Source organism: Nerophis lumbriciformis, linkage group LG22 (assembly GCF_033978685.3).
Source record: "Nerophis lumbriciformis linkage group LG22, RoL_Nlum_v2.1, whole genome shotgun sequence".
NCBI lineage: Eukaryota > Metazoa > Chordata > Actinopteri > Syngnathiformes > Syngnathidae > Nerophis > Nerophis lumbriciformis.
This window is the reverse complement of record NC_084569.2, coordinates 18,462,061-18,484,151: the sequence shown is the minus strand read 5'-3', so window position 1 is coordinate 18,484,151 and position 22,091 is coordinate 18,462,061. Positions and strand designations below refer to the sequence as shown.

At 36.8% G+C, this 22,091-nt stretch overlaps 4 protein-coding genes across 4 annotated transcripts; all 4 read right to left on the bottom strand.

Annotated features, from left to right (window-relative positions):
• Positions 1-1,451, bottom strand: LOC133615058 (metalloproteinase inhibitor 2-like). Its single transcript, XM_061973399.2, has 5 exons — positions 1,236-1,451; positions 999-1,078; positions 818-920; positions 294-406; positions 1-227 (listed from the first exon to the last, which is right to left on the bottom strand). The coding sequence occupies exons 1-5, from the start codon at positions 1,363-1,365 to the stop codon at positions 60-62; spliced, it is 594 nt and encodes a 197-aa protein (XP_061829383.1). The 5' UTR covers positions 1,366-1,451; the 3' UTR covers positions 1-59.
• A 4,901-nt stretch (positions 1,452-6,352) lies between these two features.
• On the bottom strand, positions 6,353-7,715 carry LOC133615719 (metalloproteinase inhibitor 2-like). Its single transcript, XM_072915765.1, has 5 exons — positions 7,630-7,715; positions 7,007-7,115; positions 6,836-6,938; positions 6,619-6,731; positions 6,353-6,556 (listed from the first exon to the last, which is right to left on the bottom strand). Exons 1-5 carry the CDS (start codon positions 7,713-7,715, stop codon positions 6,404-6,406), a joined length of 564 nt encoding a protein of 187 aa, XP_072771866.1. The 3' UTR covers positions 6,353-6,403.
• Positions 7,716-11,632: 3,917 nt separating this feature from the next.
• Positions 11,633-12,820, bottom strand: LOC133615720 (metalloproteinase inhibitor 2-like). Its single transcript, XM_061974514.2, has 6 exons — positions 12,812-12,820; positions 12,708-12,762; positions 12,266-12,345; positions 12,097-12,199; positions 11,881-11,993; positions 11,633-11,819 (listed from the first exon to the last, which is right to left on the bottom strand). The coding sequence occupies exons 1-6, from the start codon at positions 12,818-12,820 to the stop codon at positions 11,667-11,669; spliced, it is 513 nt and encodes a 170-aa protein (XP_061830498.1). The 3' UTR covers positions 11,633-11,666.
• A 3,862-nt stretch (positions 12,821-16,682) lies between these two features.
• Positions 16,683-18,155, bottom strand: LOC133615499 (metalloproteinase inhibitor 2-like). The gene is made up of 5 exons (XM_061974130.2): positions 17,940-18,155; positions 17,687-17,766; positions 17,505-17,607; positions 16,976-17,088; positions 16,683-16,909 (listed from the first exon to the last, which is right to left on the bottom strand). Exons 1-5 carry the CDS (start codon positions 18,064-18,066, stop codon positions 16,742-16,744), a joined length of 591 nt encoding a protein of 196 aa, XP_061830114.1. The 5' UTR covers positions 18,067-18,155; the 3' UTR covers positions 16,683-16,741.
• Between the last annotated feature and the right edge of the window lie 3,936 nt (positions 18,156-22,091).

Below are 22,091 nucleotides of genomic sequence, written 5' to 3'. Positions count from 1 at the left end.
TAGATTTGTGATTTTTTTTTATTTTCCTGCAAGGTGGGGATTTTGGAGTCTTTAATCCATTAACCCTTTGTGGGTGAGGCGGCCTCCTTGTACCAGACACAAGAACCATCCCTTCTCTTGATGCAAGCACATTGTTTGTCCAGCCCTGAATCACCAAACAGCTTTTCCGTCCACAAGCACTCAGTCGGGCCGCTGATCCCACACGGGACAGAGTCACAGCGAGTGATCTGGAGGATAAAACCCGATCAGGATTGAACAAATTCTTGGAAATGATGACCGTTAGGTTTGCTTACCTTGCAATCACAGCCCATTGAATAACGCTCCACCAGGATCGTGTGGCTGCTTTTCCAGGGAACAATGTAGTCACACAATGAGATGTACAGAGACCCGTCAGATCTCATTCGCCCTAAAAGGGAAATATGGGTGACGAAAAAGCTGAACAGAGAATATGCCCCACTTAGATATCGTCAGCCTATGGTAAAATCAAAGTTATTTATATAGCCCTTAATCACAAGTGTCTCAAAGGGCTGCACAAGTCCACCACTTTAACTAGGTTTTATTACATTTTATATCAATGTTTACATAACCTTAATTTAAACTACAGCATGTACATTTCACACTAGCATATTTTGCAACGAAATTTTGAATCTCAAAAGCCAAAACCTTCAGTTCTAAAGTCAAACATTTGAATTATTCAGTCAAAACAGCATTACAGTTGATGAAAGTTGTGATGAACAAGTGACTCAAACTCATTTCCATCATCTTCATGCTGGAAAAATAAAACCTTTTGAGATCTACCAGCATATAAGATGCTTACCTGTGATCAAATATTCTACACCTCTGGTCAGACTCACACCACATGCTGCAGAGTTGGATGCAGTGTAGATGGTACCAAAGAGCTTCTTAGGGCCTCTGAATGTCTGGAAAATCAAATAACCAAAAGAAAATGTTGATTCATGCATGAACCTCATTAATTTGTATTAATGCCTCATAATCACCGCAATGTGTTGGATGTCATACTTGACGTCGTTATATTTACCAACGCCGTTTTTTTTTGCAACCACCTTTGCCCTGATGACTAGAAAGACAGAAAAGACTAGAATTACAACAAACTCTTTAAGAACCACAAAAGCCTCAGTCAGTCTTCATCGGTTTGGTAAAATCATAAAAGTGATTCAAGTTCAAGCAGAGTCAACTGACATCAGTCCTAAATTTAAATGCAGGATCTCACTTACCGACACCTGACTGGCAAAAGGCGGTCTGTGGATGCGTGAGAGGACATGTGCAGGCGTGTGCTCCTTCTTGCAGCTGCCACATGCACAGCAGCACCAGGGGGAACACACAACACTTCATCCAACTCATCATGGAAGAAAATGGAGCTAAGAAGAGACAATTTTGGGGAAAAGAAGTTCAGCAGGCAAATATTCTGATGTCCTTTCTGGTCAAGGGTGGATGAGCAGCCTTTTATTGCTGCAGGCTCCTCCCACACTTGCACAAGTGGAGGATTGATTTCACCTTTGCACACACCTGTCTGTGACGTTTTTAATGAAAAATGTGTGTGCACCCAGCAAACACTTTCTGTAAATATAACTTAGGAAAACTAGAGCACTTTGTCTTTCTGTGTGATGTGTCTGCACTAAAGCACCCAGACAATAAATGTCATTTAAAACAACACGCAGGAACCAGAGTATTTTTCTGGTCAAGTTTCTAGATATATTCAATTAGGGCTCGTTAACTTGTTTCCACGGCAACTTAGCCCCATAGAGCTGAGAAAAGACACAAAGACAAAACAATAGACTAATAATAGTTTACTGATACAAAATCATCACTTACATTTTTTAATATTACACATTTTTAGATAATAAAGTAACTTTTTTCACTGCAGTGCCATTACCTCTCTACCCTTCCATTTTTCCGGCAAAATCAAGATTTTTTTCCTTCTTTCCTGGATGATACAATGGACACCAGTTTGAACCGTGAGGGTCGGCTTTTTTTTTTCTTTTTTTTTAAATAAAGTACCAGTATAATGGAAAAATAAATGCTATTTATATGTTGAAATGGGTTTATTTTTATCCATTAAAAAAACATATCCAATGATATTTCCAGTCCGCAAAACATGTGAAAATATCGTCTAAGCATCCACAAAACGCCACAATATCAAACGGCCGTTTAGAATTTACCGCTCAAAAAGGCTTCGTCAATTTCCGTTGTGATGTCATCACGGTGAGAACTCAGATCAGTCATACTGGATGTATGCACAAATGGGAAAGGGATGTGCTGTTTATCATTCACAATCCTTATGTATAAGACGTATATGTTTTTGTTTTTTCATGAATTCTAAATTGTAAAAACAATGGTGTCAACACGGGCTCGTCTATTCCGCCCTCAAAACCCTCTATAAAAACATCCAAAACCCGCCAACAGTACTCCATTAACATCTAGTGAACTGTATATTAACTAAATATTAGCGATATTGTTATTATAAGCACTAACGCAGGCAAAACAATTTTCAGCGGCGCATTAATCACAAAAAGCTAACCAGCTAATGAAGCTATATTGACATACTAAATGTAACCTGCTGCTGGTGGTGCATCCTTTATAAACTGGTGAAAGTTAATTCTGGACAATTGGTGTCCAAATTATGACCCGCAGGCCAATTGTGGCACCTTCAATTTTCCCTGTGAGATAGCACAAGGTCAACAAGCAATCTGGTCAGGCAGGGTGTTATCATATGAAATTTAAATATCTGGGGGTTTGATAAGAGCATACTTGTCACCAATTTGGGGACGACTTAGCCCGGTGACCATTGAGCGCAGCTTGTTTATGACCGAATCCAAACAACCTTCCTTAGTCATGGTGCAAAAAAGTCAACATATCAGACATAACACAACCTGCTCACTGAACGTTGTAAATATAATTTAATTTAAAAACAGTCAACCACCATAAAAAATCCAAAATCACACCCATTTAAATCCATTGCAAATCATTTTGGGAAAAATGCAAAAAAAACCTCTCTCCACACTTATTCATGTTTGGCGCATTTTAGCTACTTGATATTTCTGATTGATTACAAAACTTTAAGGCGGTCGTCACAAAGATAAACAAAGTAGAAGTTGAACTTTCACATATTCTTAATATCCACTTCTAATAATGAATGATAATGTTATATGAACAAATATGTATAGGTTATATATATATATATATATATATATATATATATATATATATATATATATATATATATATATATATATATATATATATATACTGTATATATTAGGGGTGTGGGAAAAAATTCTAATTCTAAATTTATTTTATTTTATTTATTCTTATTTATCAATCCAACAAAACAATACACAGCAATACCATAATAATGCAATCCAATTCCAAAAACCAAACCCGACCCAGCAACACTCAGAACTGCAATAAACAGAGCAATTGAGAGGAGACACAAACACGACACAGAACAAACCAAAAGTAGTGAAACAAAAGTGAATATTATCAACAACAGTATCAATATTAGTTACAATTTCAACATAACAGTGATTCAAAATCCCTCATTGACATTATCATTAGACATTTATAAAAAAAAAGAAAAGAAAGAACAATAGTGTCACAGTGGCTTACACTTGTATCGCATCTCATAAGCTTGACAACACACTGTGTCCAATATTTTCACAAAGATAAAATAAGTCATATTTTTGGTTCATTTAATAGTTAAAACAAATTTACATTATTGCAATCAGTTGAATTATAAAAGCTTTTTACAAAAATCTACTACTCTGCTTGCATTTCAGCAGACTGGGGTAGATCCTGCTGAAATCCTATGTATTGAATGAATAGAGAATTGTTTTGAATCGGGAAAATATCGTTTTTGAATCGAGAATCGCGTTGAATCGGAAAAAAATAGATTTTGAATCGAATCATGACCCCAAGAATCCATATTGAATCGAATCGTGGGAAACCCAAAGATTCACAGCCCTAATATATATATATATATATATATATATATATATATATATATATATATATATATATATATATATATATATATATATATATATGTATATATACACATATATATATATGTATAGTTGAGGTTTCTGTGGTTTATCTGTTATACAGTGCTCAATACCGGGGTAGAGCGGAATATACGTTAGGTCAGGAAAAAATCCCTACAAGCCTGTTTCGCAGGTTTTCCTGCTCTTCAGGGGATTTTCCCCATGCTCCCATTTCTCATGTTGGGTCAGAAGGCCTCCGGCAGAATTCATACAGCGCTGGCAACAACTAGCTGGATTCTGATTGGATAAAAGCTCTAACTTAAAAGAGCAACACTGGAGCGTAATATGACATGAAGAGAATATGATGAATAATTTTATATATTTATGGAAAGTCAATTCAAAATAAAATTAACTTTTATTAATTAATGATCATGATTTATGTTACGCCACACCACTATTAAACTACGTCAATTAGGTTTAAGTAGCACACCTATGCTGCAAAGCTGTAGTAGTGGGATTTGCTTATCATACGGTATGGAAGTTATTTTTTTGTCAGCAATATAAAAGACATTATCAGTTTTATATTATAAATCAATCAGATAGAGTTATGGTGCACTCCGGTCGCATAATGGCAAATAATGACGCTCATCATAAGCTCACCAAAATAGACCGATGCAAAATAGTTGACAAATGAGCAGAAACAGGCGAAAATGTAATAATAACTCACGTCAATGTTCCACAACTCGCTCTTCAGAGCAGACATTGAGGCAAATGTCCCCACAACTGTGAGAGACGTCTTTCATAATCTTTTCCGTAGTTAAAGTTAAGTTGAAGTACCCATGATTGTCACACACACTAGGTGTGGCAAAATTATTCTCTGCATTTGACCCATCACCCTTGATCAACCCTTGGGAGGTGAGGGGAGCAGTGAGCAGCAGCGATGGCCACGCCCGGGAATCATTTTTGGTGATTTAAACCCCAATTCCAACCCTTGATGCAGAGTGCCAAGCAGGGAGGTAATGGGTCCCATTTTTATAGTCTCAGAAACTGTTGACTTTGACATTTACACTGCAGGGCAAAGTGGCCCGAATTGGATTTTTTTCCAGCTGACTGTTTACACTGCAAGTAAAATGTGATTTTGACCTGACTCCAGTGTAAACGTGCACAGCCCTAATGTGGCCTCCATGTCACTTTACATGCACACTTCAATAAAGTGAAAACAAAGTTGACAGGAAGTAGCTACGACAAAATAAAATAAAAGTAGCAACACCTTAAAATGTTTTGTGAAAATTCAATACAATGTATGAATGGCTGTATAAAGTGTAATATATTTGGGAGGGTTGTAATGGTTTTATGGTTGTTAGAGAGTGGATCTATGTGAACTTTTTTTTTCAACTCACATGTAGGTAAATGCGCCACAGCGTCATTTAGGTCCTTCAATTGCCAAGTTTTCGGAATCAAAATATATTCCTTATAGCCTATTTGCGCACTATTGACAAGTGATGCATCGAAAATTTGGTCGTCTTAAATAAAAACCAAAACCACAAGTGATGAAATATACATTTTCGCTGGCGACTGCTTTTTTCCGGCGCACGACTGACGTAGCTCGCCCTAAGCTGATGGGAAAAAAAAAGTCATTCAGGTCACATTGAGTTTTGATTTAAGTCACATTTGAAAAGATCAGATAATCAGATTCAGGACTACCTCCTGATGTGGCCTGACTGATGCCAAAAGATCAAATTTGATCACTTTGAAGAATTTAGCCTAGCAAAAAAAATATATATCACTTGAGGGCAAAATAATCTGATTTGCAATGTAAACAAGGCCTTTGATTGCACATAATCCTTGAAATAGCCACAAATGTGCCAGTACTGAGACTAGAATTTAAGCATGTTTACTTCAGTAAACACTGCAGGACGTGTGACGTCATACCACCATGTCTGTGTTCGGGTCAGTTTGCATTCACATTGGAATCTGGACATTTTTTAAGTAATGTGGCCTACACAAAATCAGATTTGACAAAAAAAAACAAAAAAAAGCTGAATTGGATAACCTACCCAGCAGTGTTCAACGCACTGAACTAGCCTTAACGATATCCTGCTGGACCTTGCTAAGGTAACAGTGAAAAAGTGGACTGGGTTTTCCATACAGTAATGCGGGTGTTACTGATGGAACGGATATCAAGTACTGTCTTCAAATGAGTAATAGTGAAAAATAACAGGTTATATTCTAATTCATATTCCTGCATTTAGTAAAACTGAAAAGTTTGAGACTTAAGCCTCCGCAAATTAGACCTAACACCACCAATTGCCATTTTAAAAACCCTCAACAGTAAAATACACTTAATTTCTTTAAATAGATTGATTTGTATCTGACATTTTCTGCTTGGGAGTTTAGGGTCTTTAATGTCCATTAGGTTCCTCCCTGTACCAGGAACAAGAACCATCACTTTTCTTGATGCAAGCAGATTGTTTGTCCTGCTCGTCAATTGTATTTGTCCACAAGCACTCAGTTGGGCTGCCGATCCCGCACGGCACAGAGGAGCAGCGAGTGATCTGGATAATACAGCAAAAGGTTAGGATTTACAAAACATTTACCATAAATTAGGTCTGCTTACCTTGCAATCACAGCCCATCATAAAGTGTTCTACCAGGATATCATGGCTGCTCTTCCAGGGTACAACATAATTACAGGATGAAACACGCAGCGACCCGTCAGGCTTCAGTTGGCCTGCAATTGAGAAACTTGAGTCAAACAAGCTGAACTGATCATTTTATACTCCTGCAGGAAGAAATATTTCAAATCATAAAACCCAAGGATGTTTTTTGTTTTACCTGTGATGAAATATTCTACACCTTTGTTCAGAGTCACACCACATGCTGCAGAGGAGGATGCAGTGCAGATGGTATCATAGTGCCTGATAGGACCTTTCAATATCTGAAAAAAATGTATATAAAATTAGCATTTGCATGCAATCATTGACATAATTGACTATAATTAATAACCTTGGTCAGTTTGATGTCATACGTGATGTCGTACTTCAATTCACCGGCCGTCGCCTTTGAAACCACCTTTGCCTTGTTGGCTAGAAAGAAAATGCCAGTCAATCTTTGACTAGAATTGAAGCAAACATCAATAAAAGGCATCTGCTAAACAGTCATGTGAGAACTCAAAATGAGTTTAATTTCTCTAAAGAGATGGAGAAATAGAAAGCTATATTATAAGTCAGACTGGAAGTCTCTGCAGAGATTGGTGAGGACGGCGGAAAAGATCAGGACTCCCCTTCCTCCTATCCAGGAAATTGCAAAAAGCCGCTGCCTGACCAGGGCTCAGAAAATCTGCAGACTCCTCCCACCCCCACCAAGGACTGTTTTCACTGCTGGATTCTAGAAAGAGGTTCCGCAGCCTCTGAAGCAGAACCTCCAGGTTCTGTAACAGCTTCTTCCCTTCGGCCATAAGGCTCTGGTGAAAGTTAAATTTGGATAATCGGTGTCCAAATTACGACCTGCGGGCCAATTGTGGCACCTTCAATTTTCCCCGTGAGACAGCACAGGGTCAACAAGCAATCTGGTCAGGCAGGGTGTCATCATATGAAATTTAAATATCTGGGGGTTTGATAAGAGCATACTTGTCGCCATTTTGGGAACGACTTAGCCCGGTGACCATTGAGCGCAGCTTGTTTATGACCGAATCCAAACAACCTTCCTTAGTCATGGTGCAAAAAAGTCAACATATCAGACATAACACAACCTGCTCACTGAACGTTGTAAATATATATTTTTTTAAAAACAGTCAATCACCATAAAAAATCCAAAATTACACCCATTTAAATCCATTGCAAATCATGATGGGAAAAATGCAAAAAAAAACTCTCTCCACACTTATTCATGTTTGGCGCATTTTAGCTACTTGATATTTCTGATTGATTACAAAACTTAAAGGCGGTCGTCACAAAGATAAACAAAGTAGGGGTTGAACTTTCACATATTCTTAAAATCCACTTCTAATAATGAATGAAAATGTTATATGAAGAACAAATATGTATAGGTTTTATATATATATATATATATATATATATATATATATATATATATATATATATATATAATTCGAATCGTGATTCTCATGTTGTGCGATTCAGAATCGATTGTCATTTTTTTTAAATTTATCAATCCAACAAAACAATACACAGCAACACCATAACAATGCAATCCAATTCCAAAAACCAAACCCGACACAGCAACACTCAGAACTGCAATAAACAGAGCAATTGAGAGGAGACACAAACACGACACAGAACAAACCAAAAGTAGTGAAACAAAAATGAATATTATCAACAACAGTATCAATATTAGTTACAATTTCAATATAGCAGTGAAAAATGCCTCATTGACATTATCATTAGACATTTATAAAAAAAAGAAAAAAAGGAACAATAGTGTCACAGTGGCTTACACTTGCATTGCATCTCTTAAGCTTGACAACACACTGTGTCCAATATTTTCACAAAGATAAAATAAGTCATATTTTTGGTTCATTTAATAGTTCAAACAAATTTACATTATTGCAATCAGTTGTTAAAACATTGTCCTTTACAATTATAAAAGCTTTTTACAAAAATCTACTACTCTGCTTGCATGTCAGCAGACTGGGGTAGATCCTGCTGAAATCCTATGTATTGAATGAATAGAGAATCTTTTTGAATCGGGAAAATATCGTTTTTAAATCGAGAATCCCGTTAAATCGAGAAAAAAAAATCGATTTTGAATCGAATCGTGATCCAAGAATCGATAGTGAATCGAATCGTGGGACACCCAAATATTCGCAGCCCTAATATATATATATATATATATATATACATACCGGTATATATATATATACATATATATATATATATATATATATATATATATATATATATATATATATATATATATATATATATATATATATATATATATATATATATACACATATATATATATATATATATATATATATATATATATATATATATATATATTTATATATACATATATATGTATAGTCGAGGTTTCTGTGGTTTATCCGTTATACAGTGCTCAATACCGGGGTAGAGCGGATTATACGTTAGGTCAGGAAAAAATCCCTACAAGCCTGTTTCGCAGGTTTTTCTGCTCTTCAGGGGATTTTCCCCATGCTCCCATTTGTCATGTTGGGTCAGAAGGCCTCCGGCAGAATTCATACAGCGCTGGCAACAAGCTAGCTGGATTCTGATTGGATAAAAGCTCTAACTTAAAAGAGCAACACTGGAGCCCAATACGACATGAAGAGAATATGATGAATACTTTTATATATTTATGGAAAGTCAATTCAAAATAAAATTAACTTTTATTAATGATCATGATTTATGTTAGGCCACACCACTATTAAACTACATCAATTAAGTTTAAGTAGCACACCTATGCTGCAAAGCTGTAGTAGTGGGATTTGCTTATCATACGGTATGGAAGTTATTTTTCTGTCAGCAATATGAAAGACATTATCAGTTTTATATTATAAATCAATCAGATAGAGTTATGGTGCACTCCGGTCGCATAACGGCAAATAATGACGCTCATCATAAACTCACCAAAATAGACCAATGCAAAATAGTTGACGAATGAGCAGAAACAGGCAAAAATTTAATAAGAACTCACGTCAATGTTCCACAACTCGCTCTTCAGAGCAGACATTGAGCAAATGTCCCCACAACTGTGAGAGACGTCTTTCATAATCTTCTCCGTAGTTAAAGTTAAGTTGAAGTACCCATGATTGTCACACACACACTATGTGTGGCAACATTATTCTCTGCCTTTGACCCATCACCCTTGATCAACCCCTGGGAGGTGAGGAGAGCAGTGAGCAGCAGTTGCGGCCGCGCCCGGGAATCATTTTTGGTGATTTAAACCCCAATTCCAACCCTTGATGCAGAGTGCCAAGCAGGGAGGTAATGGGTCCCATTTTTATAGTCTCAGAAACTGTTGACTTTGACATTTACACTGCAGGTCAAATTGGCCCGAATTGGAATTTTTCCAGCTGACTGTTTACACTGCAAGTAAAATGTGATTTTGACCTGACTCCAGTGTAAACGTGCACAGCCCTAATGTGGCCTCCATGTCACTTTACATGTGCACTTCAATAGTGAAAACAAAGTTGACAGGAAGTAGCTACTACAAAATAAAATAAAAGCAGCAACACCTTAAAATGTTTTGTTTTATGTGAAAATTAATTAAATATAATGTATGAATGGCTGTATATAGTGTAATATATTTGGCAGGGTTGTGATCGTTTTATGGTTGTTAGAGAGTGGATCTATGTGAACTTTATTTTTCAACTCACATGTAGGTAAATGCGACACAGCGTCATTTAGGTCCTTCGACAATGCTATTTCTTCAGAATTAATATTACTTATAGCCTATTTGCGCACTATTGACAAGTGATGCATCGAAAATTTGGTCGTCTTAAATAAAAACCGAAACCACAAGTGATGAAATACATTTTCGCTGGCGACTGCTTCTTTTCCGACGCACGAGTGACGTAGCTCGCTCTAAGCTGATGGAAAAAAAAAAAAGTCACATTCAGGTCACATTGCGTTTCGATTGAAGTCACATTTGAAAAGATCAGATAATCAGATTCAGGACTACCTCCTGATGTGGCCTGACTGATGCCAAAAGATCAGATTTGATCACTTTGAAGAGTTTAGACTAGCAAAAAAAAATATCACTTAAGGGTAAAATAATCTGATTTGCAATGTAAACAAGGTCTTTGATTGCACAGAATCCTTGAAATAGCCACAAATGTGCCAGTACTGAGACTAGAATTAAGCACAGGGCCGAACCGTGGCATAGGCCGTATAGGCAAATGCTAAGGGCGCCGTCCATCAGGGGGCGCCACGCCAGTGCCACAACTGTTGGAGAAAAAAAAAAAAATTTGGTACTATTACTTCTAAATACAAAAAATAATCCCACGTTAATTAAAATGCAAAGTAAAGCCTATATAATAGAAATATTATTTGTTACAACATTACCTATTCGGTTTCTTGTGAGTATATACACTTCACTGCCGATGTGGGGGGGCGCCACCTAAAATCTTGCCTAGGGCGCCAGATTGGTTAGGGCCGGGCCTGATTAAGCATGTTTAGTTCAGTAAACACTGCAGGAGGTGTGACGTCAAACTGCCATGTCTGTGTTCGGGTCAGTTTGCATTCACATTAGAATCTGGACATTTTTTAAGTAATGTGGCCTACTCAAAATCAGATTTGACAAAAAAAAAAAAGCTGAATTGGATAACCTACCCAGCAGTGTTCAATGCACTGAACTAGCCTTAATGATATCCTGCTCGACCTTGCTAAGGTAACAGTGAAAAAGTGGACTGGGTTTTCCATACAGTAATACGGGTGTTATTGATAAGTACTGACGAAGGGTCTTCAAATGAATAATAGTGAAAAAAACAGGTTATGTTCTAATTCATATTCCTTAATTTAGTAAAACTGAACAATTTGAGGCTTAAGCCTCCGTAAAATAGACCTGACACCACCAATGGCTTAACCAATTGCCATTTTAAAAACCCTCAACAGTAAAATACACTTCATTTCTTTAAAAAGATTTATTTGCATGACATTTTCTGCTTGGGAGTTTAGGGTCATTAATGTCCATTAGGTTCCTCTCTGTACCAGGAACAAGAACCATCACTTTTCTTGATGCAAGCAGATTGTTTGTCCTGCTCATCAATTGTATTTGTCCACAAGCACTCAGTTGGGCTGCCGATCCCGCACGGCACAGAGGAGCAGCGAGTGATCTGGATAATACAGCAAAGGTTAGGATTTACATAACATTTACCATAAATTAGGTCTGCTTACCTTGCAATCACAGCCCATCATAAAGTGTTCTACCAGGATATCATGGCTGCTCATCCAGGGTACAACATAATTACAGGATGAAACACGCAGCGACCCGTCAGGCTTCAGTTGGCCTGCAATTGAGAAACTTTAGTCAAACAAGCTGAACTGATCATTTCATACTCCTGCAGGAAGAAATATTTCAAAATCATAAAACCCAAGGATGTTTTGTTTTACCTGTGATGAAATATTCTACACCTTTGTTCAGAGTCACACCACATGCTGCAGAGGAGGATGCAGTGCAGATGGTATCATAGTGCCTGATAGGACCTTTCAATATCTGAAAAAATGTATATAAATTAGAATTTGCATGCAATCATTGACATAATTGACTATAATTAATAACCTTGGTCAGTTTGATGTCATACGTGATGTCGTACTTCAATTCACCGGCCGTCGCCTTTGAAACCACCTTTGCCTTGATTGCTAGAAAGAAAATGCCAGTCAATCTTTGACTAGAATTGAAGCAAACACCAATAATGACTTTTTGCAGTGTACTAAATAAACCTTGGCAGCTCAATACGGGACGATTCCAATTTTTGTCGCATTTTGACCACATTTAGCAGCGTTCCTTGTCAACATACACGGACAATCCATGGAGGCAAACATTATGTACAACCAAAACATTTTAACGTTTAACTTACCAACATCTGACTGGCAAAACTATGTCTGTGGATGGTCATAAGGACATGTGCAGGCGTGTGCTCCTTCTTGCAGCTGCCACATGCACAGCAGCACCAGGGGGAACACACAACACTTCATCCAACTCATCATGGAAGAAAATGTACCTGAGAAGAGACGATTTGAGAGAAGTAATGCATAGGTGAGTCTGGGGTCTACTTTCTTGAAAAGGGTGGATGAGCAGCCTTTTATTGCTGCAGGCTCCTCCCACACTCTCCATCACTCTCACAATTGGATGATTGATTTCTGACCTTTGCACACACCTGTCTGTGATGTTTTGTACTTAAAAAAAAAAAAAGTGTGTGCACCCAGCAACTATTTACTGGATGAACAAGAAAAACTCTTTCTCTTTGTGTTTGATGTATATATTCTGAACCGCACAATGCATGCACGTTTAAAAAAATAAGCAGAGTTTGTGTTAACTAACAAGAAAAACACATTTTTTTGTGGTGTTTGTCCAGTTTCTTGTTGCTAGGCAGATATTTAATTCTCAATCATGGCAACTTGGGGTAGAAGGCTCCACTGCCCCACAGTGCAGAGCAAGGACACTCGGTATAGGAACACAAAAAACAACAGACTGTTATTAGTCTACCAAAACAAAAGCATCACTGGTATTTTTTCATTGGAATTTAAAAAAAGAAAGCAATTTTTTTCCAATGCAGCACCAATCCCCATCAACCTTTTCCATGTTGTGTCCTTCTTTCCCTTCGTGTCTTCACAGCGCCATTTTTATTTCCATGTATTTAATATTACGAGGGTCCTCACTCAGAAGTTTTATGCAGGTTTGTGTTTGATTTATATGTTCTAAACCACACAATACATGTAGGTTTAGCAGAGTTTGTGCATTATGTGTGGGTCAGAGTGGATATCTCAGGAAAGAATGACTTCATGGGTATGTAACGTTTGAACGAGTCACGTTTTTTGAATGGTTCTTTTAAGTGGGCCAGAACTGATATGATGTTGTGAGCCATTTTTATAAGTAATTGACCCACTCTGCCTTCTTATCCATCCAACTAACTGGATGAGAGCCACAACAACAAAAAAAGGGTAAAAAAAATAAAAATAAAGGTTCAAAGAAACCTTTATTTTACATTTACAGTTAAAATAGTGTTAATGCAAGTTTCCTATAGAGTCCTAATTTGTATTTGTCGGCTGTTTATTTTCTGTATTGTTAAAATGCTCTTGTGTAGAACCTTTTACAGTAATATTGTTTTGCACTGAAATGATCCGTAGATTGTGTATTTGTTATTATTTATTATTTTTATTTTATTTTATTTTATTTTATTTTATTTTATTTTATTTATTTATTTATTTATTTTTTTTAATTTTTTTTTTTTTTAGCTAGGTACCGTGTGACTTGTTGAGAGGTGGACTAGCAAAGTAAGATTTTCATTGTACGGCAAACTGTCTGTTTAACATATGCATATGACAATAAACAATCTTGAATCTTGAATCTTGAATTGTTTTATTGTAATTTTACTGAAAAAGCATAGAAAAAAGGTAGCACCTTATGGCAGGGGTGGGCAAACTTTTTGGCTCAGGGGCCACATTGGCTTTTGGGCCGGGCGAGCACATGATGCATTTTAAAGCATATCATATCTCTTGGAACTAAGAGTAGGCTTCTGAAACATGGTCTATTTGAATCCTAATACATCTATTTTCAATAATATATCGATATATTATTGAACATCAAATAACCATTTAATACCAATTGCATGGTTAACACTTACATTCTCTTTCAGCGGGAGCAGTGTTGTTGATCCCCCTAAGTCGGGGGTCGGCAACCCGCGGCTCTCGAGCCGCATGCGGCTCTTTAGCGCCGCCCTAGTGGCTCTCTGGAGCTTTTTCAAAAATGTATGAAAAATGGAAAAAAAGAGGGGAAAAAAAACATATTTTTTTGTTTTAATATGGTCTCTGTAGGAGGACAAACATGACACAAGCCTCCCTAATTGTTATAAATCACATTGTTTATAATAAACATGCTTCACTGATTCGAGTATTTGGCGAGCGCCATTTTGTCCTACTAATTTTGGCGGTCCTTGAACTCACCCTAGTTTGTTTACATGTATAACTCTCTCCGACTTTCTAAGACATGTTTTATGCCACTTCTTTTTCTGTCTCATTTTGTCCACCAAACTTTTAACGTTGTGCATGAATGCACAAAGGTGAGTTTTGTTGATGTTATTGACTTGTGTGGAGTGCTAATCAGGCATATTTGGTCGCTGCAAGCTAATAGATGCTAACATGCTTTTAGTAATATGGCTTTTAATTTTTTGAGGCTCCAGACAGATTTGTTTTTGTATTTTTGGTCCAATATGGGTCTTTCAACATTTTGGGTTGCTGACACCTGCCCTAAGTCTAGTATTAGTTTTGTTGGGGAAAAAAAAATATTTGCTCAATTCTGTTTTAGCATTTGGTGGGCCCGATTAAAGGGACCACCGGGCTGGATGTGGCGTAGTTTGCCCACCCTTGCCTTATAGAATGATTCCAATGAAATCAAGCAAAAAAAATGAGAATCAATATCCCTCAAATAGAGCATAAATTGGTATAAATCTGAATTATTCTAATCCGTTTCCTGTAACTGCTGTAACTAGGACAAAAAATAGACTTTTGAATGGCTCTTAAAAAAAAGGAACGGTTTCTCAAGATCTGGCAATAAATCCCATCTAGGGATTTTCTATATATACAGCAACCTGTGATGAAAATGAAAATCCCTCATTTCTTCCCATTTTCCAGGGAATTTGTCCATATTTTGAAAGGCAAAAGTGTGCATGACAGCAAAAAGAATAAAGTTGAAAAACAAGGTCGGATTTATTATCACAAACTTTTTAAGTTGTCTTATCAAAAAAGGAACCGTTCGATTAAGATTGTCATGTCAAAACTCGACATTTGTTTTGAATACACAAAGTACAATATAGTTTTGTCAGTCAGTTTGCATCAAAATAATGTGAGGCATATTGAATATATTCATCAATCAATCAAAGTTTACTTACATAGCCCTAAATCACGAGAGTCTCAAAGGGCTGCACAAGCCACGACGACATCCTCAGCTCAGATCCCACATCAGGGCAAGAAAAAAAAGTCAACCCAATGGGATGACAATGAGAAACCTTGGAGGAATATGCTTCTACAACTTATGAAAAGTGCCTTGAGAACATGAGTTAATGCCATAAAAATTAAAATGACAAAAAATAAATTATCCTAGGTTCTTTCCTGCAGGACAAGGTGACAGTGTTGTGGCTGACTTTAAAAAAAAAAAAATTTATTCATTTGATTGGGAAATCATAATATAGGTACTGCAAAGACGGACATTTTTTTTTTGTTCCTTCCCAGAAAAAAAAATCTAATTAAAAAAATTTAAAAAAACTACATTTCAGTCACATTGGGTAGCAATGTACTGCCTTCCTCTTCACCACAAGCAGAGAATCACATTGACTAAAAGGAGAAAAAATAAATACAAAAACAGAAGTGTCACTGAATAAAAACAAAAAAGAAAAAAACAAAGAGTTGAGGTAAGTGGAAAGGTTCATTGTCAACAGTGAGTCACATTTATTCTATAGTCTCTTCAATTTAGCTATGTAATTAATTATGCAGCCCAGGGTCAAGTCACATTGTTTAGGTGTACCCCTCAGATTATATTTAATTTTCTCTGAATCTAAGATGAGGTCCTTAAGCCACAGGGAGGCCTTGGGGGCATGTGATTTCCACTCCAATAAAATCCTTCTATGAGCTATTAAGTCACCCGCGTCAAACATGTCCTAGTTTGACAGTTTTACTGTTACTCAAAATAAATGGTCAGCTCATGGTGTATGACATTTTATAAAACATTTTAGAAGATGACTTTACTGGCAAGGAAGATAATAGCTCGTTTTTCATATTTGGGAATTAACCACATGCCAAGAAGTTAATTTAAGCGGAACCAAGATTCATAATTACATTTTTGGTTTATGACATCAATGCAAAAACAGTCAAAACTGTTTTTTGTGGCGATTCCATTGAGATAGTACTTTGTGCTTAACTCATGATTGTCATTTTAAAAACACGCAAACTCAACATAGTAAAAGACACTGCATTGCTTTAAATAGATTTGTGATTTGTTTTTATTTTCCTGCAAGGTGGGGATTTTGGAGTCTTTAATCCATTAACCCTTTGTGGGTGAGGCGGCCTCCTTGTACCAGACACAAGAACCATCCCTTCTCTTGATGCAAGCACATTGTTTGTCCTGCCCTGAATCACCAAACAGCTTTTCCGTCCACAAGCACTCAGTCGGGCCGCTGATCCCACACGGGACAGAGTCACAGCGAGTGATCTGGAGGATAAAACCCGATCAGGATTGAACACATTCTTGGAAAAGATGACCGTTAGGTTTGCTTACCTTGCAATCACAGCCCATTGAATAACGCTCCACCAGGATCGTGTGGCTGCTTTTCCAGGGAACAATGTAGTCACACAATGAGATGTACAGAGACCCGTCAGATCTCATTCGGCCTAAAAAAAAGGGAAATATGGGTGACGAAAAAGCTGAACAGAGAATATGCCCCACTTAGATATCCTCATCCTATGGTAAAATCAAAGTTTATTTATATAGCCCTTAATCACAAGTGTCTCAAAGGGCTGCACAAGTCCACCACTTTAACTAGGCTTTGTTACATTTTATATCAATGTTTACATAACCTTAATTTAAACTACAGCATGTACATTTCACACTATCATATTTTGCAATGGAATTTTAAATCTCAAAGAGCTAAAACACTTCAGTTCTAAAGTCAAACATTTGAACCACTCAGTCAAAACAGCGTTAGTTGATGAAAGTTGTGATGAACAAGTGACTCAAACTCATTTCCATTAGCTTCATGCTGGAAAAATAAAACCTTTTGAGATCTACGAGCATATAAGATGCTTACCTGTGATCAAATATTCTACACCTCTGGTCAGACTCACACCACATGCTGCAGAGTTGGATGCAGTGTAGATGGTACCAAAGAGCTTCTCAGGGCCTCTGAATGTCTGGAAAATCAAATAACCAAAAGAAAAATGTTGATTCATGGATAAACCTCATTAATTTGTATTAATGCCTCATAATCACCGCAATGTGTTGGATGTCATACTTGACGTCGTTATATTTACCAACGCCGGTTTTTTTTGCAACCACCTTTGCCCTGATGACTAGAAAGACAAAAAAGAAGTCAATCTCGGAAGACTAGAATTACAACAAACTCCCTATGAACCGAAAAAGCCTCAGTCAGCCTTCATCTGTTTGGTAAAATCATGAATGTGATTCAAATTCAAGCAGAGTAAACTGACATCAGTCCTAAATTTAAATGCAGGATCTCACTTACCGACACCTGACTGGCAAAAGGCGGTCTGTGGATGCGTGAGAGGACATGTGCAGGCGTGTGCTCCTTCTTGCAGCTGCCACATGCACAGCAGCACCAGGGGGAACACACAACACTTCATCCAACTCATCGTGGAAGAAAATGGAGCTAAGAAGAGAATATTTTTGGGAAAAGAAGTTCGGCAGGCAAATATTCTGGTGTCCTTTCTAGACAAGGGTGGATGAGCAGCCTTTTATTGCTGCAGGCTCCTCCCACACTTGCACAAGTGGAGGATTGATTTCACCTTTGCACACACCTGTCTGTGACGTTTTTAATGAAAAATGTGTGTGCACCCAGCAAACGCTTTCTGTAAATATAACTTAGGAAAACTAGAGCACTTTGTCTTTCTGTGTGATGTGTCTGCACTAAAGCACCCAGACAATAAATGTCATTTAAAACAACACGCAGGAACCAGAGTATTTTTCTGGTCAAGTTTCTACATATATTCAATTAGGGCTCGTTATCTTGTTTCCACGGCAACTTGGCCCCATAGAGATGAGAAAAGACACAAAGACAAAACAATAGACTAATAATAGTTTACTGATACAAAATCATCACTTACATTTTTTAATATTACACATTTTTAGATAATAAAGTAACTTTTTTCACTGTAGTGCCATTACCTCTCTACCTTTCCATTTTTCCGGCGAAATCATGATGTTTTTTCCTTCTTTCCTGGATGATACAATAAACATGAGTTTGAACCCGTGAGGGTCTGCTTTTTTTTCTTTTTTTTTTAACAAAGCACCAGTATAATGGAAAAATAAATGCTATTTTTATGTTGAATTGGGTTTTATTTTATCTATTAAAAACCATATCCAATGATATTTCCAGTCCGCAAAACATGTGAAAATATCGTCTAAGCATCCACAAAACGCCACAATATCAAACGGCCGTTTAGAATTTACCGCTCAAAAAGGCTTCGTCAATTTCCGTTGTGATGTCGTCACGGTGAGAACTCAGATCAGTCATACTGGATGTATGCACAAATGGGAAAGGGATGTGCTGTTTATCATTCACAATCCTTATGTATAAGACATATATGTTTTTGTTTTTTCATGTATTCTAAATTGTAAAAACAATGGTGTCAACACTATTCCGCCCTCAAAGCCCTCTATAAAAAAATCCAAAACCCGCCAACAGTACTCCATTAACATCTAGTGAACTGTATATTAACTAAATATTAGCGATATTGTTATTATAAGCACTAACGCAGGCAAACTAATTTTCAGTGGCGCATTAATCACAAAGAGCTAACCAGCTAATGAAGCTATATTGACATACTAAATGTAACCTGCTGCTGCTGGTGCATCCTTTATAAACTGGCGAAAGTTAATTCTGGACCATCGGTGTCCAAATTACGACCCGCGGGCCAATTGTGGCACCTTCAATTTTCCCCGTGAGACAGCACAAGGTCAACAAGCAATCTGGTCAGGCAGGGTGTTATCATATTAAATTTAAATATCTGGGGGTTTGATAAGAGCATACTTGTCGCCATTTTGGGGACGACTTAGCCCGGTGACCATTGAGCGCAGCTTGTTTATGACCGAATCCAAAAAACCTTCCTTAGTCATGGTGCAAAAATGTCAACATATCAGACAAAACACAACCTGCTCACTGAACGTTGTAAATATATATATTTTTTAAAAACAGCAACCACCATAAAAAATTCAAAATTACACCCATTTAAATCCATTGCAAATCATTATGGGAAAAATGCGAAAAACTCTCTCCACACTTATTCATGTTTGGCGCATTTTAGCTACTTGATATTTCTGATTGATTACAAAACTTTAAGGCGGTCGTCACAAAGATAAATAAAGTAGAAGTTGAACTTTCACATATTCTTAATATCCACTTCTAATAATGAATGAAAATGTTATATAAACAAATATGTATAGGTGTTATATATATATATATATATATATATATATATATATATATATATATATATATATATATATAATTAGAATCGTGATTCTCACGTTGTGCGATTCAGAATCGATTATTTAAAAAAAAAATCAATGTATTTATTTTTTTTAATTAATCAATCCAACAAAACAATACACAGCAATACCATAACAATGCAATCCAATTCCAAAAACCAAACCCGACACAGCAACACTCAGAACTGCAATAAACAGAGCAATTGAGAGGAGACACAAACACGACACAGAACAAACCAAAAGTAGTGAAACAAAAATGAATATTATCAACAACAGTATCAATATTATTTACAATTTCAACATAGCAGTGATTAAAAATCCCTCATTGACATTATCATTAGACATTTACAAAAAAAACAAAAACAATAGTCTCACAGTGGCTTACACTTGTATCGCATCTCATAAGCTTGACAACACACTGTGTCCAATATTTTCAAAAAGATAAAATAAGTCATATTTTTGGTTCATTTAATAGTTAAAACAAATTCACATTATTGCAATCAGTTGATAAAACATTGTCCTTTACAATTATAAAAGCTTTTTACCAAAATCTACTACTCTGCTTGCATGTCAGCAGACTGGGGTAGATCCTGCTGAAATCCTATTTATTGAATGAATAGAGAATTGTTTTGAATCGGGAAAATATCGTTTTTGAATCGAGAATCACGTTGAATCGGAAAAAAAAAGATTTTGAATCAAATCGTGACCCCAAGAATCCATATTGAATCGAATCGTGGGACACCCAAAGATTTGCAGCCCTAATATATATATATATATATATTTATATATATATATATATATATATATATATATATATATATATAGTCGAGGTTTCTGTGGTTTATCCGTTATACAGTGCTCAATACCGGGGTAGAGCGGAATATACGTTAGGTCAGGAAAAAATCCCTACAAGCCTGTTTCGCAGGTTTCCCTGCTCTTCAGGGGATTTTCCCCATGCTCCCATTCCTCATGTTGGGTCAGAAGGCCTCCGGCAGAATTCATACAGCGCTGGCAACAAGCTAGCTGGATTCTGATTGGATAAAAGCTCTAACTTAAAAGAGCAACACTGGAGCCTAATATGACATGAAGAGAATATGATGAATACTTGTATATATTTATGGAAAGTCAATTGAAAAGAAAATTAACTTTTATTAATTAATGATCATGATTTATGTTAGGCCACACCACTATTAAACTACATCAATTAAGTTTAAGTAGCACACCTATGCTGCAAATCTGTAGTAGTGGGATTTGCTTATCATACGGTATGGAAGTTATTTTTCTGTCAGCAATATGAAAGACATCAGTTTTATATTATAAATCAATCAGATAGAGTTATGGTGCAGTCCGGTCGCATAATGGCAAATAACGACGCTCATCATAAGCTCACCAAAATAGACCGATGCAAAATAGTTGACGAATGAGCAGAAACAGGCGAAAATGTAATAAGAACTCACGTCAATGTTCCACAACTCGCTCTTCAGAGCAGACATTGAGCAAATGTCCCCACAACTGTGAGAGACGTCTTTCATAATCTTCTCCGTAGTTAAAGTTAAAGTAACCATGATTGTCACACACACACACACTAGGTGTGGCAAAATTATTCTCTTAATTTGACCCATCACTCTTGATCAACCCCTGGGAGGTGAGGGGAGCAGTGAGCAGCAGTGGTGGCCGCGCCCGGGAATCATTGATTTAACCCCCAATTCCAACCCTTGATGCAGAGTGCCAAGCAGGGAGGTAATGGGTCCCATTTTTATAGTCTCAGAAACTGTTGACTTTGACATTTACACTGCAGGTCAAAGTGGCCCGAATTGGAATTTTTCCAGCTGACTGTTTACACTGCAAGTAAAATGTGATTTTGACCTGACTCCAGTGTAAACGTGCACAGCCCTAATGTGGCCTCGATGTCACTTTACATGCGCACTTCTATAGTGAAAACAAAGTTGACAGGAAGTAGCTACTACTACAAAAAAAAAAAAAAAAAAAGCAGCAACACCTTAAAATGTTTTGTGAAATTGAATTCAATACAATGTATGAATGGCTGTATATAGTGTAATATATTTGGCAGGGTTGTGATCGTTTTATGGTTGTTAGAGAGTGGATCTATGTGAACTTTATTTTTCAACTCACATGTAGGTAAATGCGCCACAGCGTCATTTCCTGTCCA

Excerpts from the sequence above, each read along its gene's own strand:
- LOC133615720 (XM_061974514.2), bottom strand. Across the intron at positions 12,200-12,265 it reads ATGACATCAAACTGACCAAG|ATATTGAAAGGTCCTATCAG; the intron begins GTTATTAATTAT and ends ACATTTTTTCAG. Across the intron at positions 11,820-11,880 it reads TGATGGGCTGTGATTGCAAG|ATCACTCGCTGCTCCTCTGT; the intron begins GTAAGCAGACCT and ends TGTATTATCCAG.
- LOC133615719 (XM_072915765.1), bottom strand. The coding sequence starts at position 7,715 with ATGACTAAGGAAGGTTGTTTGGATTCGGTCATAAACAAGCTGCGCTCA. Across the intron at positions 6,732-6,835 it reads TGTAGAATATTTCATCACAG|GCCAACTGAAGCCTGACGGG; the intron begins GTAAAACAAAAA and ends TCTCAATTGCAG. Across the intron at positions 6,557-6,618 it reads TGATGGGCTGTGATTGCAAG|ATCACTCGCTGCTCCTCTGT; the intron begins GTAAGCAGACCT and ends TGTATTATCCAG.
- LOC133615499 (XM_061974130.2), bottom strand. The coding sequence starts at position 18,066 with ATGAGTTGGATGAAGTGTTGTGTGTTCCCCCTGGTGCTGCTGTGCATG. Across the intron at positions 17,089-17,504 it reads TGTAGAATATTTGATCACAG|GCCGAATGAGATCTGACGGG; the intron begins GTAAGCATCTTA and ends CCTTTTTTTTAG. Across the intron at positions 16,910-16,975 it reads CAATGGGCTGTGATTGCAAG|ATCACTCGCTGTGACTCTGT; the intron begins GTAAGCAAACCT and ends TTTATCCTCCAG.
- LOC133615058 (XM_061973399.2), bottom strand. The coding sequence starts at position 1,365 with ATGATGAGTTGGATGAAGTGTTGTGTGTTCCCCCTGGTGCTGCTGTGC. Across the intron at positions 1,079-1,235 it reads CTTTTGCCAGTCAGGTGTCG|TCATCAGGGCAAAGGTGGTT; the intron begins GTAAGTGAGATC and ends CTGTCTTTCTAG. Across the intron at positions 407-817 it reads TGTAGAATATTTGATCACAG|GGCGAATGAGATCTGACGGG; the intron begins GTAAGCATCTTA and ends TTTCCCTTTTAG.